General features: G+C 41.6%; 1 protein-coding gene across 7 annotated transcripts in view; it reads left to right on the forward strand.

Moving 5' to 3' along the window:
• Positions 1 to 12,685, forward strand: part of slc4a4a (solute carrier family 4 member 4a) — a 61,529-nt gene that overhangs the window by 37,189 nt on the left and 11,655 nt on the right. For all 7 annotated transcript variants that reach the window (XM_026186482.1, XM_026186480.1, XM_026186479.1 and 4 more), the window contains 12 exons: positions 2,775 to 2,932; positions 3,873 to 3,960; positions 5,041 to 5,195; positions 5,869 to 5,976; positions 6,184 to 6,358; positions 6,448 to 6,581; positions 7,123 to 7,397; positions 8,584 to 8,654; positions 8,980 to 9,165; positions 9,287 to 9,400; positions 9,773 to 9,934; positions 11,485 to 11,663. In XM_026186482.1, coding sequence (XP_026042267.1) covers positions 2,775 to 2,932; positions 3,873 to 3,960; positions 5,041 to 5,195; positions 5,869 to 5,976; positions 6,184 to 6,358; positions 6,448 to 6,581; positions 7,123 to 7,397; positions 8,584 to 8,654; positions 8,980 to 9,165; positions 9,287 to 9,400; positions 9,773 to 9,934; positions 11,485 to 11,663 — 1,805 coding nt within the window. The remainder of the gene's footprint in view (positions 1 to 2,774; positions 2,933 to 3,872; positions 3,961 to 5,040; positions 5,196 to 5,868; positions 5,977 to 6,183; positions 6,359 to 6,447; positions 6,582 to 7,122; positions 7,398 to 8,583; positions 8,655 to 8,979; positions 9,166 to 9,286; positions 9,401 to 9,772; positions 9,935 to 11,484; positions 11,664 to 12,685) is intronic.

Below are 12,685 nucleotides of genomic sequence, written 5' to 3' on the forward strand. Positions count from 1 at the left end.
TTAGTGAATGAAACCATCATTTAAAAACTGCAGTTTGTATTCACTCAGGTTATCTTTGTCTGATATTAAAATTTCTTTGATCTGAAACATTTAAGTGCAAAAAACATACAAAAAATGGAGAAATCGGGAACGAGGCAAATACTTGGCGCTGTTGCTATATTTAGATCATCTAACACGCCCACAGGACATAACACAGTTTTCCTCTGGGTTTTTGTCAGAGGCTTCCACACACTTGAGACACGCTGCTCCTTTGCCCTCACGCTATCTTATCCTTACTACTTGTATGCCAACATGTGTAGTAGCATCTGCAAAGGTTGTTTATTACCAAAGTGTAGCTCCTGGAATATTTCTCATGTAGTCTACCTGTGTGAGTCAGAAATGTGACATGTAAACTCTTCTGACTGGATAAATGCAAAAACATTGTAGCTGTGCTGATTACTAAAACGAACAAATTATTTTATTTTCCAGACTGAGTAGATTTAACAAAGTCAGATTAATCTAAACTAATCAGTGAGTTACTTTCTCATGAAAATATCCAACCCAGTATCACGGCAAGATGGAGAATAGACACACCAGTCGACCATGTCATAGCATGCAGAAATTGCATTACCACCAGGGGGCGCTAATACATTTAAAGCCGTGAGGTGAAGATCTACAGAAGCTCAAAAAAAGTACATTCCAAAGGCCTTAAGCAGTTAATGTGTACATACACATATAAATGTGATAATAATGTCTGTTAAACACTCAAATAAAATCTCCCCCTGCTGTTACTGCAGAGTACTGCAACTTACTGCAAATTCTGCATGCGTGTCATACGATTCATAGAAGCAAAGTGCCAAATGGACACAGTGGACCGGCGTTTCTATTACACGTTTTGTTGTGATGTTGGGTTGAAATGGCAGCTCTTCTCTGGACTGTACTCTATGCATTCTCATTGTATGTATTGTCATATTCCATGTGTCATGTTACCCCAGTTCACAGCAGACAATGTTTTATATGCCCTCATCCCAGACGAGGCCTGTGGGAGAGAGGAATTAGGTCAGCGCGACCCAGTCAGAGGGACCCAGTGAGTCTCCTGTGGGACAGATTAGAGACTCCCAGGCAGGAAACGAATCTCCTAAACCGAAGCTCCTCCACACCCACTCAGCCCATAAATACCATAATGACGTTTCCACATGGAGCGATCGTGACTGATAACTTGTTGCTAATGTAGAGATAAGATAAAGACGGGAGCTGTTCAGATTAACATACAGAGACTGCAGCCACTCGAGGTGCACAGATGAATTACAAACGTATATAATTAATTTTCTCTTCACAGTGTATTACTTTTGCAAGGACTTACAAGTATTAGTTTAAATTTGAACCTGAGTAACAACATCTAAATATTATATTGTATCATATTCAACAAACGCAGTTCTGAAAATGTTGGGATGCTTTTAGTGGGTTTTTGGTGCCTCTAATTTCTTAACACGTCACATCTCAGATCTCACTTTGATCTTTGCACTGGCTCATTTTAAACGTGCTAATAAACATTTCAGGTCCATGCATATTGCGTTTGTGTCTTAGGGCAGTAAACAACAGATTCAGGTGTACGTGGTTTACGAGCGCGGTGTGGATTAGCTGGGATTGGACACAGGCCGTGGTGTGCAGTTACACAGGTTTAACCTCTTGACTTGAATCATTTACAGACAAACTCTTTGCCAAGATGGCCCAACAGCCTGTGATTGGATCTGTTTGGCTGTTAACAGTGGAAGGTCACAAGTTTATGGGATTTCAGTCCTTAGACGCTGAGAAAGCCCAGTATGTCATCTGCATTTGCTTGTCATTTGAATATGTATGTTAGTCTGTGTGTACAGCAGGCTATCTAACGTCTTTTAGCAGCATCAGTCTGACCGCACCAAGCTGGCAGAGCTGCTTTTCAAGTCACTTTTAATAGTATTTGTTACTCAGTTTGGTGCCTCAAAACTTGTCTGGACCGATAATTGTTGGTTGCCAACAAGAACTCTAGTGCAGCGGTCTCCAACCCTTTTTGCGCCACGGACCGGTTTATGCCCGACAATATTTTCACGGACCGGCCTTTAAGGTGTCGCGGATAAATACAACAAAATAAAACTAGTACCGGTACCGAAAAAAAGAAGATTTATTCATAACACACTGAAAAGACCCAGGAAAACCGAGTTAACGATAAAAAACGATAACAAAATAACGCTGAAAACCGATAAAAACCCTGAAAACTATACATTTCACACCTGAGCCTCAACTCTCGCGGCCCGGTACCAAACGACTCACGGACCGGTACCGGTCCGAGGCCCGGGGGTTGGGGACCGCTGCTCTAGTGCACTAAAAAGGATAAAAAAGAAAACATTAAATCCACGACTGCAACAAAAGCATGAAAAAACAAACCTCTGAAAAATGACCGAATCCAAACTGAAGCCGTCTTTAACACCTCACTGGTTTACTGCCGCCCCTCTCTGTCTATGCAAACACATTAATGACATAAGGATGAGCCGTCGTACAGATAAAAGTCCCATGAAAGACACACATGTAGCTGACCTCCTGGCATGTCTGTGTCATTACGTCGAGAAGAAATGCTCATTTTACTGCTTGCTTCTTATTTAGGCACCATGGGGGACGCCTGGTTTGGTATTTAACCTGAATGGGATTGCCTCGTTTGATATAGGTTTTTTAATTTCGAGTGCGTGCTTCTAGACGGCTTGCTGGTGTGAACGGAGCACCTCTCAACTCCTGTTGCTTTTCTCTTTTGTGCTTTTCAGCTGAAGAACAAATTCATGAAGAAGTTGCCAAGAGACGCAGAAGCCTCCAACGTGCTGGTGGGGGAGGTGGACTTCCTGGACGCGCCCTTTGTGGCGTTTGTTCGTCTGCAGCAGGCCGTGATGCTGGGAGCCCTGACGGAGGTTCCTGTTCCCACAAGGTGCCTGAAATTTTGTCCAATCCAGGCTCCTGGTTGTCCGTTTGCAACCTGGATGTGTTGTTTATACATTTTGACAGGAACCTAATACGTTTTCCTTATTTTCTGTCACGTCTTCTGAATGTGAATGAATCAGAGTGGATATCTCAGGCACACAGCTCTGACAATGAGCACAGGAGGCCGATGTTCAAATCTTTCTTTTGAGAGCGGCAGCCAATCAGAATAAACCTAGCTTAAAGGGAAATGATGATAATGTTGAACTGTGAATCATGCAAAGCTGCTGTAGCATCACAGTCCACCAGTAACATAGTAACTGTGGAGCTTGAAATAAGCTCCACTGCAAAATCCAATAAAAAGTGGATTATATGATAATTCCGGATATTTTATTATGATCAACAAACAGTAAAATATGAAAGAGTATTGCATCACAGCTGTAAAACACAGATGTATGACGGTGTTTCACCTGATGTTTGTTCACTGAAACAAGCATCATAAAGTTTGATCACTGACACCTGATGTCTTTTCTCATATTTAAGCAAAGGAGCCATAAAACAATTTAACTTTCAGTACTTTTCAGTGAAAGTATTTAAAGCTAGTTCATGGTATTTATACGACAAGGCCTCAGTTATGGTGTCATATCCATTATATCATCATTTGTTTATTCTTATAGTGAGCAACATCCTTTACTGCTCGTATCTGTATTGGAGAGTAGCTGAATAGATGATTGTCATACAAAGCAGCATCTTTGCAGCCAGAACAAAACAAAAATGTCTCTGAGCTTCGAGTTATGTTTTATAAACTGCACAGGGACCCCAAGTGTGCGCATGGCATCTGAATAAATGCAAACTGCCCCAAAAAGGCTCTAATTAAAATAAGAAAATATATTTTTAACCTGTAATCTTTTTGTTAAATTTGAACTCTGTTTTTTTTAATGTGGCTTCAGATTTTTATTCATCTTGCTTGGACCCAAAGGCAAAGCCAAGTCGTACCACGAGATCGGCAGAGCGATCGCTACACTGATGTCGGATGAGGTAAGATCTTAGATATTAGACATTAAAATGTGATCCTCACGTAAACCTGTTTAGGATAAAGTGCTGGTGCCAAGTGAACTCTTGGACATCGTGTCTGGGGAACGAGCTGAATCAGTAATCTTTGCAGTCGTGCAGCGACATGTCCTAGCTGCAGTAGCAGTTAGCATTATTTTAAGCTCTCCAATGAGGAAAATCGACCTCTTTAACATTTGTATTTGCCAGTATTGAGATAGATATAATCAATAGATACTTTATTGTCCCCACTGATAAACATGGTACACAACCCCAGCTGAAACAAAACAACAGGCATCACACAGAAGTGACCCTGCAGTGTAACCTATGTAGGGTTCATTTATTTCACACTGCTCTGTAAAGTCCTCAGCAGGCTCTTAAACCTACCCGATAGTAGCAGCTCATGCTGAGAACATATATTGTGCTGGATGAATCATAAAGTTTTATTACAAAATGTTTAAAAACCAGTTTATAATAAAACCTGAAACCAGTTTGGAGGCTATAGCGGTCTTTTTAACAATCGCTGCAGTCTGAACTAAGCAAGCTAACTTTGATTTCAGTGACACAGGAGGGTTCCCGTCCCATGCAGTTATCCCACACCTGATTACACTCAATAAAACAAGCCTGATTAAACATGCTCCCCTCCAAACACATGCCAGTGTCTGGAGGAGAACTTAACCAGTGAACCACATTATCCTCCCATGAATATGAAAGGTTAATGTACTGTATCACTGTGGACACTGAGATATTTACAGCACTGTATAATTGAGTGGTTATGAATAACACCTATCGCTTTGTGGGACCAGGTCTTAAATGCAAACTAAATAAAACTAGATGGGACAGGCACCTCTTTAATGTTATATTCATGCTGGGGTACATTATGAGAGTTATTGTTTTGATGAAAACAAACTGCATCTCTGTCCCCCTCCAGAGTTTTGGGATTTACCAGATGGGATTAGTTCACAATCCTTAGATCTGATATTGCAGTTTGCTGCCCCGTGACCCTGGATTCTTTGACAGGTGTCTTTTACACTTGAATGCCCCATCTCTCCCCCTCTGTGTGTTCAGGTCTTTCATGACATTGCATATAAGGCCAAGGACAGACAAGATTTGCTGGCCGGTATTGACGAGTTTCTGGATGAGGTGATTGTGCTTCCTCCTGGAGAATGGGACCCAGCCATCAGGATAGAGCCTCCAAAATCCCTCCCCTCCTCTGACAAAAGGTCAGTGAGCTCAAACTTGTCTGTTTTACATGATTCAGATTTGATGATTGAAGAAAAAGCTGCCTGTCACTAAAGAAGATACGCAGAATGGGTCATATCAGAGTTTGTGGGAAAAAAATATGTTAAAAAATAAGCGTTAGTGGTTCAGAGGGAAGTTGTCACTGTGATCTTATCTGAAACCAAAAGAGTTGATTGATTTAAACACCTGGGGCTGTATATTAGTGTGCTGGTCATTCATTAAACCTGTGTCAGCACAAACACTTCATCTAACTTCATGTGACCCAAAGTCTGCTCTAACTCTGGCAGCTTGTGTCTAAAAGAGCCATTTAATAACCAGCAGCATGAAAATATGTCTGCCTAGATGTTAACACAAATCCACAGAGGACCAGTGCGAGATTAGAAGACGTTTGTAGATAAAAGACGGAAAAATGAGGAAAAATGAGATGTTCCAGGAGAGTAAAATCACTGAGGTGCATCCAGGTGGACAACAGTGTTCAATTATGAAAGAGCTGGTTACATAAAGCTGGCATGTAGTAACTCTAGAATAACTTGACCTTCTATGATTCTTCTATGATCGATCGATCTCCCAGCACATACCAGTATCTGTAGGACCTGGATCAGGTACTCTGACTTCCTGCTGCTGAACAAATCTGTGCCTTCATGTGTATTTCAGGAAAAACATGTATGCAGGAGGCGACTCTCAGATGAACGGAGACATGCCTCACGATGGAGGTCATGGAGGAGGACATGCTGTGGGTGAAGAGCTCAGGAAGACGGGAAAGTATGACACTTTGAACAAAGCGATGTCATCTGCATGCAATAGTTGGGAGCACTGTACTGTTTTTACCTAACATATTGAATATTGAGTGAAACGACACTGTCCAGTGTCGCGTGTGTGAATGTCATGTTCGGTGCATCAAAACGAGTTGCTGGCTTTAGTAGTCCATACCACTGACAGCGACTCACCTTTTGCTTTGTCCTGTTTCAGGTTTTGTGGGGGTCTCAAACTTGACATCAAGAGAAAAGCGCCTTTCTTTGTCAGTGACTTCACCGACGCGTTTCACATTCAGGCCCTGTCGGCTATTATGTTTATTTACCTGGGAACTGTAACGAACGCCATCACCTTTGGTGGTCTGCTGGGAGATGCTACGGAGAACATGCAGGTCAGGCTTTTGCACCATGTGACGGTTTGAAGAGCGTTCACCGTTTACACTGTGAGCGTTTCCCTGACTGCTTTCCAACATGTGTGCAGGGTGTGCTGGAGAGTTTTCTGGGCACAGCCATTGCTGGTGGCGTTTTCTGTCTGCTGGGTGGTCAGCCTCTCATCATCCTCAGCAGCACTGGCCCCGTTTTGGTGTTTGAACGGCTGCTTTTCAACTTCAGCAGGTAGGTCTCCATTCTCTCTGTTTTTTAGATGCCTGGTTACTGCCCTGTGTTTTAGAAAATCTCAGCTGTCACTGTGTCTTTTTGATTCTGTTAAAGGCGATGCGTTTTATTCTTGGACTATGAATGAGTCACAGTTTAAAATGATCCTTATTTATACTTATCACCGTGCTTCAGTGCAATTCTTAGCTGATTCAGAAATAAGGCTTTTAGCTCTGTTTAATCCAGCTCGATTCTCATTTGCTGTCTCTTGAAACGGTTTGAGTAGAGGGCAGGTGGTGCAGAGCTTTCTGCACAGCCACATTAGGTACATCTGCTCTGACCTCATGACAACAGCACTCAACAGAAAATAAGGAAAGTTGTGCTTATGTTGTACTGAGCAATAACTTTTTAAGAAACAATATTCACAGTTCTTTGTGCTGTTTTTGTGCAAATTGTGTTCAGTGTCTATAATTCCAATAATACTATTGTTGTTTTACTCTGAAAGTCACATCCCCGTCCCATCATATGACTCATTGCCCCCCCCCCCCCTTTTTTTTTTTAGAGATAATGAGTTTGACTACTTGGAGTTCCGCCTGTGGATCGGCCTGTGGTCGGCTTTCTTCTGCCTGCTGCTCGTGGCGACTGATGCCAGCTACTTGGTCCAGTACTTCACCCGCTTCACTGAGGAGGGCTTCTCCTGTCTCATCAGCTTCATCTTTATCTATGATGCCTTCAAGAAGATGATCAAATTAGCTCATCATTATCCAATCAACCCTGACTTCAGAATGGAATATGTCACGCAGTACGACTGCCTCTGCATGGCTCCTACTGTCTTGGGTGAGTAGTTACTAAATTAAAGGCATATCTACACACTGTACAGCCTGTTTTGTCCACGCATGCCAATGAGCCGGTCTGCTATTCAATGTTACAGGTTTTGCCAGAATCTTTAAGAACAATGCATGAAATTTATCTTCTTGTGAGAATAAGAACAGAGATCTTTTTTTAAACCAATATGATGCGTTTAATGTCTAATTATCAGTTAGAACAGAGGTTTAATTTAACACAGCTGGTGCTGTTCAGCTCTGTGTTCAGCTTACAGTAATGCTGCTGCATTGTGTAATATAGAAAAGAGGAAACGACAGTTGTGTGGATCGTCCAGTCCACTGGCATAAAGTTAAACCAGCAGTGCATTCATAGCTAAAGGTCTATGGTGCAAAGGCAGCAGTACACATGTGCATTTTCTTTAATCAGATTTGCTACAGCTGTACTTTTTATTTGTGTAACACTTTAAAAAACACAGATTAATAAAGTGTTTCAGTTTGAATATTACATTAAAGCTAAATGCACATGTTCACACAGACATCAACCAAATTATGGCCCAAAACAAAGGTAAAGATTAAGGAAAAGCTAACCTATAAAAACGAGTTTATCCTGCACCTAATCATAGCTGTCAGGTTGTATTGATGCTTTTCCCTCTTATTGTAGCTGCTTCTTCTGTGGCTTGGTCCAGAGTTTCCTAGCAGACATAAATGCATAAAACGTTTGTATCCTTTGTGTCAGATTACAAGAAGTTACAAGCATTGATGTCTCAATGTCAGATTGTCTGAACACTTATTATGTCTGCTTCAAGCTGTTCTGTGTAGATGGGACATTATTGAAATGAAGTAGCTGTTGAGTTCATTGTTAGCAGATTGCTGCTGATTTTCTTTGACATTCGGATGCACTCAGGTAACAAAGGCTGTTCCCAAGGGCACTTTAACATGATAGCTAATACTTATATTGAGATAGTATCACAATGAATGCAAAATAATCACTGTAACAAGTTAAGTCATAGCTGAGCTTTGTACTGTACTGCAAGTATCTTAACCTTGACCAGAGTTTACCAGGCTGATTGTCAGATGTCATAAATGGCCTCTGTAAAATTAATTTTCCATATAAGATTTCAGTCGTGTCACTTTGGAAACCTTTAAACGTATTAAAGCTCTCATGCTGAGAGGAAACATGTTTTGTTGTTTTCTTGCAGAAAACAGCACAGACATCATTGGCGATCCTTTAGAAGGCACTTCAGACTGGTTCTGGAACAATACAGATCTGGTGCGTCTCTCTCCTTTTATTTGATGCTCTTTAAGAAACAAACTAAAATGTATCATTTTCAGGTTAATAGTTTCTTTTGATGAGTCACCTGAGCAACCAAACCTTCTCGACTAAACCCCTCGCTGTGCTTTGCTGTATTAACCTCTGCAGGAGAGTCACCACATTAACACTGATGCTCTCGGTTTTCTCTCCTGTGTTTCTGGGCACTGTTTTATGAATCTCTTACACTGTAAAAGATGGAAATTCTCAAGCAGCTATTTTGGTTTAATTTAATCTGGAAGTTTGATCTCAAACTTTATTTAACCTGTTTGTTTCTCTCACGCAGCCACCGAATGCCACGTGGTCGTCCCTCTCCAGGACCGAGTGTTTGAAGTATAATGGAGAGCTGGTGGGCAAAGGCTGCGACTTTGTCCCAGACATCACCCTCATGTCCTTCATATTGTTCTTTGGCACTTACACCTGCTCCATGTGTCTAAAAAAGTTCAAGACAAGCCCCTTTTTCCCCACCACTGTGAGTCAGTGTGCCGAGCTAATTTAACTGAACAAGCCATGTGTGAAGGAACTAAATGAAATTTCCACCTGTTTGTGGATCAGCAGGTTCCAGAGTCTCTTTGTGTTTTCTTTTCATTCAGGTGCGAAAACTCATCAGTGACTTTGCCATCATCTTGGCCATTCTTATCTTCTGTGGAGTTGATATGCTCGTAGGAGTTGATACGCCTAAACTTCTTGTGCCAAGTGAATTCAAAGTGAGTGCCCTCCTCCACCCAGAGAAATTAAAGTCCATATTAGTTATGCATGGCTTTATGAAACCTGAGGCAACAATAAACTCTTGTTAAATTGTCCTGCAAGTCAACATCATAGACTGTATGTAAAAGATGGCCAGTCGGCATAAGCGGCTACAGACAGTGGTGTAGCACTTTGTACCAGGTTCATCTTTCACTAAAAGCAGCCACTCTAATTGTGCACATAATGAACCTTAACACAGTTTCAGAGACAGGTTAACAAAAAAAAGGTTTTCTGGAGTTTAAATGAACATGTTTGATGGACAGGAAGCCTTTGCAAGGATATGTACAATTTAAATCTCATGGACTGACTCTGTGTGTCTTCTCTCCTTATAGCCAACAAGTCCAAACCGAGGCTGGTTTGTGGCCCCATTTGGAGGAAACCCCTGGTGGGTTTATCTGGCGTCTGCTCTTCCTGCCCTTCTGGTCACCATCCTGCTCTTTATGGACCAACAGATTACTGCTGTGATTGTCAACAGGAAGGAGCACAAGCTAAAGGTAAGTCAGAAATCCTTCTGACAGAATGAGCTTTGTGAAGCGTCTTTACAAAGCTGAACGTTGTTGCTGCGTAAATACTGATAAATCCAACAAAAACAGCTTTTCATAAGGTGCAAACATAAGAGGTTTTTTTCATTTGGTTTCTCTTTTATGATGTATGGAACTTTTAGTGTGTTTCACATAACAAACTACAGTCCCTCTATTATAACAGGGGTGTCAAACATAAGGCTTGGGGGCCAGAATCGGCCTGCCAAAAATTCCAATCTGGTGCACCGGACGGCTTTGGAAAATGTGAAGAAGGGCACAAATTTTCACATTTTCTCTGTATTTTCAAAGGTTTTACAGCTTTTCCTACTGATAAAGACCTCCCCCATGGCCCTTCATACTAGAGATGGCACGATACCACTTTTTTATGTCTGATACCGATATCATAAATTTGGATAGTTTTAATCAATAAAAGTGTTTTTTTAGTATGTTGCTGCATTTTGTATAAGTTCATACTCAAATTAAAAAAGTCGCGACAGCTGATCATTGATCAGTTTCATGATTGAAGTAGCAGCAGGAGAGGGAGGGAGAGAGGCAGTCGCTCCATATATCTGTTGTTATGCTTAACGCTGGAATGCTTTACAAACATTCAGAGATGAACTTACACACTTGCTTTACTTCTGTCTGGGATCACTTTCTCGGAGATGAAATACCAGTTTGGTAACGAGGCTCCAAATGCTCAACCAGACCACCGACAGGTCTCGCACGCCACAGCCGCTCTATCAGGTGACGCACACTGCTCCGACGTGCTACGGTTATGAGCTGAGTTACGCCATGTTGCAAGTTTTTTGAGGTGCTTTCATGATATTTAATGGATCGGATTACATTTTTTATTTCTCTCCGATATCCGATCCAGTAATTTAGGTCAGTATTGGACCGATACCGATACGTAATATCGGATCGGTCCATCCCTACTTCATATAAGAACAAAGTAAAAAAGCATTAGACAAACAGTCAAGAAAGTTCCTGTGTTTTCACTATCTGCTATAGAAATGATGATTTTTACAGTGTTAAAAAAAATGAAAAAATTAACAACACTGTTTTATAATTACAGGATGTATTTAATTACATTTTTTATATTAAATATATCTAAACATCTTCATGTTGACATGAAGACGAGTTTCACTGGTCTGGCCCACCTGAGATCAAAGTGGGCCACGATGTAAAATGAGTTTGGCCTCCCTGCTCTAGAACACTGGATCCTTTCACACTGGAGCTAAACATCATTCTTCTCATAGGGGTGAGAGAGATGTCACGACAGTACTACCTGTTATTTTTAGGCAGTAACTGCTGAAGTAGACCAATAGGATTCTTTCAGCGGGGTAATTTGCCCCTTTAAACAATAAATGATGGAGCATCGCGTTGGTTCTTCTGTCTTATTCTGCAAACAAACCATAAATGAGCAGTTTGCAGGGTTTTAGGTCTGCCTGTATCTGCAGCTGTGCTCTGCTTACTGCCTGAACATACACACACATTACCTCTGACCTTGTTTTTGTCTGTACCAGAAAGGGGCAGGTTACCATCTGGATCTGTTTTGGGTGGCTGTTCTGCTAGCAATTTGCTCCTTCATGGGTCTGCCGTGGTACGTGGCCGCCACCGTCATCTCCATCGCTCACATCGACAGTTTGAAGATGGAGACTGAAACATCGGCTCCCGGAGAGCAGCCAAAGTTCCTGGGTGTGAGGTAAGAGCAATGCTTGTTAGGAAGACGCCCCCTTTCTGGACTGTGGTCACATACAGCCCGATGACAGTTTTAGTTTGACTGTGAGAAATGAATGGCTTTTACATCTGATCTGCAGGTGAGATTCCAGGAAGAAGAAGGCAGAATCACTTGGTTAGATTTGGTCAACATGCATCAAAGAGCAGTAAATGGATAATCTTTCAGATATTTCATGCACTAAATTGAAAATGGAATTAAGTGCTTTCAGATGAAGGGCTGTGGTTAAAACTGGAAGGTCCATGAAGAAGGACTCGTGCTGTGATCTGCTCAAACACCAAGTGCTCTGCAAATGGCCCGAGTGTTGCAGCAGCAATGAGTCATTTTGAGATGTGATGAACACAGAAGCAAAAACCTTCCTCAAAAATAGTTACGCTAAGATGTTGAATTGGCTCATGAGTTAAACTTTTTCTTTTATTTTCTTAGCACATATGTCATGTGCACTGGAAAGAAGGCTGTTCATCCCAGAAATGCTCAAATTAGCCACACTTGTTTCGATTTCTGACTGTTAGATTAGCTGATTAGTCTTAGTTTAAAATTTATTAACTGATTAGCAAATAAGCAGCTAAAGACACCCCTGCCTACTTCTAGTAGATTCATGTTGAAGGACTCGATGACAGATGTTGCAGCTGTGGCCGCTGATCAGGGAGGCAGTTTGAAGCCTCAGATTTCTTTAGCCGATCACTCTGAATATGAAACCATATACTCATTGTTAATGACCTTTAACTGACAAGTATTGCTCCATTGTGAAACATGTTATTACCACGATTTATGAAGCAGACCACGATTTGTTATTCAGTATGACCCCAAACGTGTGACTGAGCCCATAAACTCGTCACAACATGTTCACAGAGGTCATGGCAGAGAGGTGTTTTTCCATAGACTGCTATAGGACCAAAGTCTTTTTTTGCAACCGCATCTATCGCCATCTGGTGGCCTTCAGATAGAACGCAGGCTTAAGGCACGTCAACGCTGGCTTCGTTTTTCTG

Source organism: Astatotilapia calliptera, chromosome 12 (assembly GCF_900246225.1).
Source record: "Astatotilapia calliptera chromosome 12, fAstCal1.2, whole genome shotgun sequence".
In the NCBI taxonomy this organism is placed as follows: domain Eukaryota; kingdom Metazoa; phylum Chordata; class Actinopteri; order Cichliformes; family Cichlidae; genus Astatotilapia; species Astatotilapia calliptera.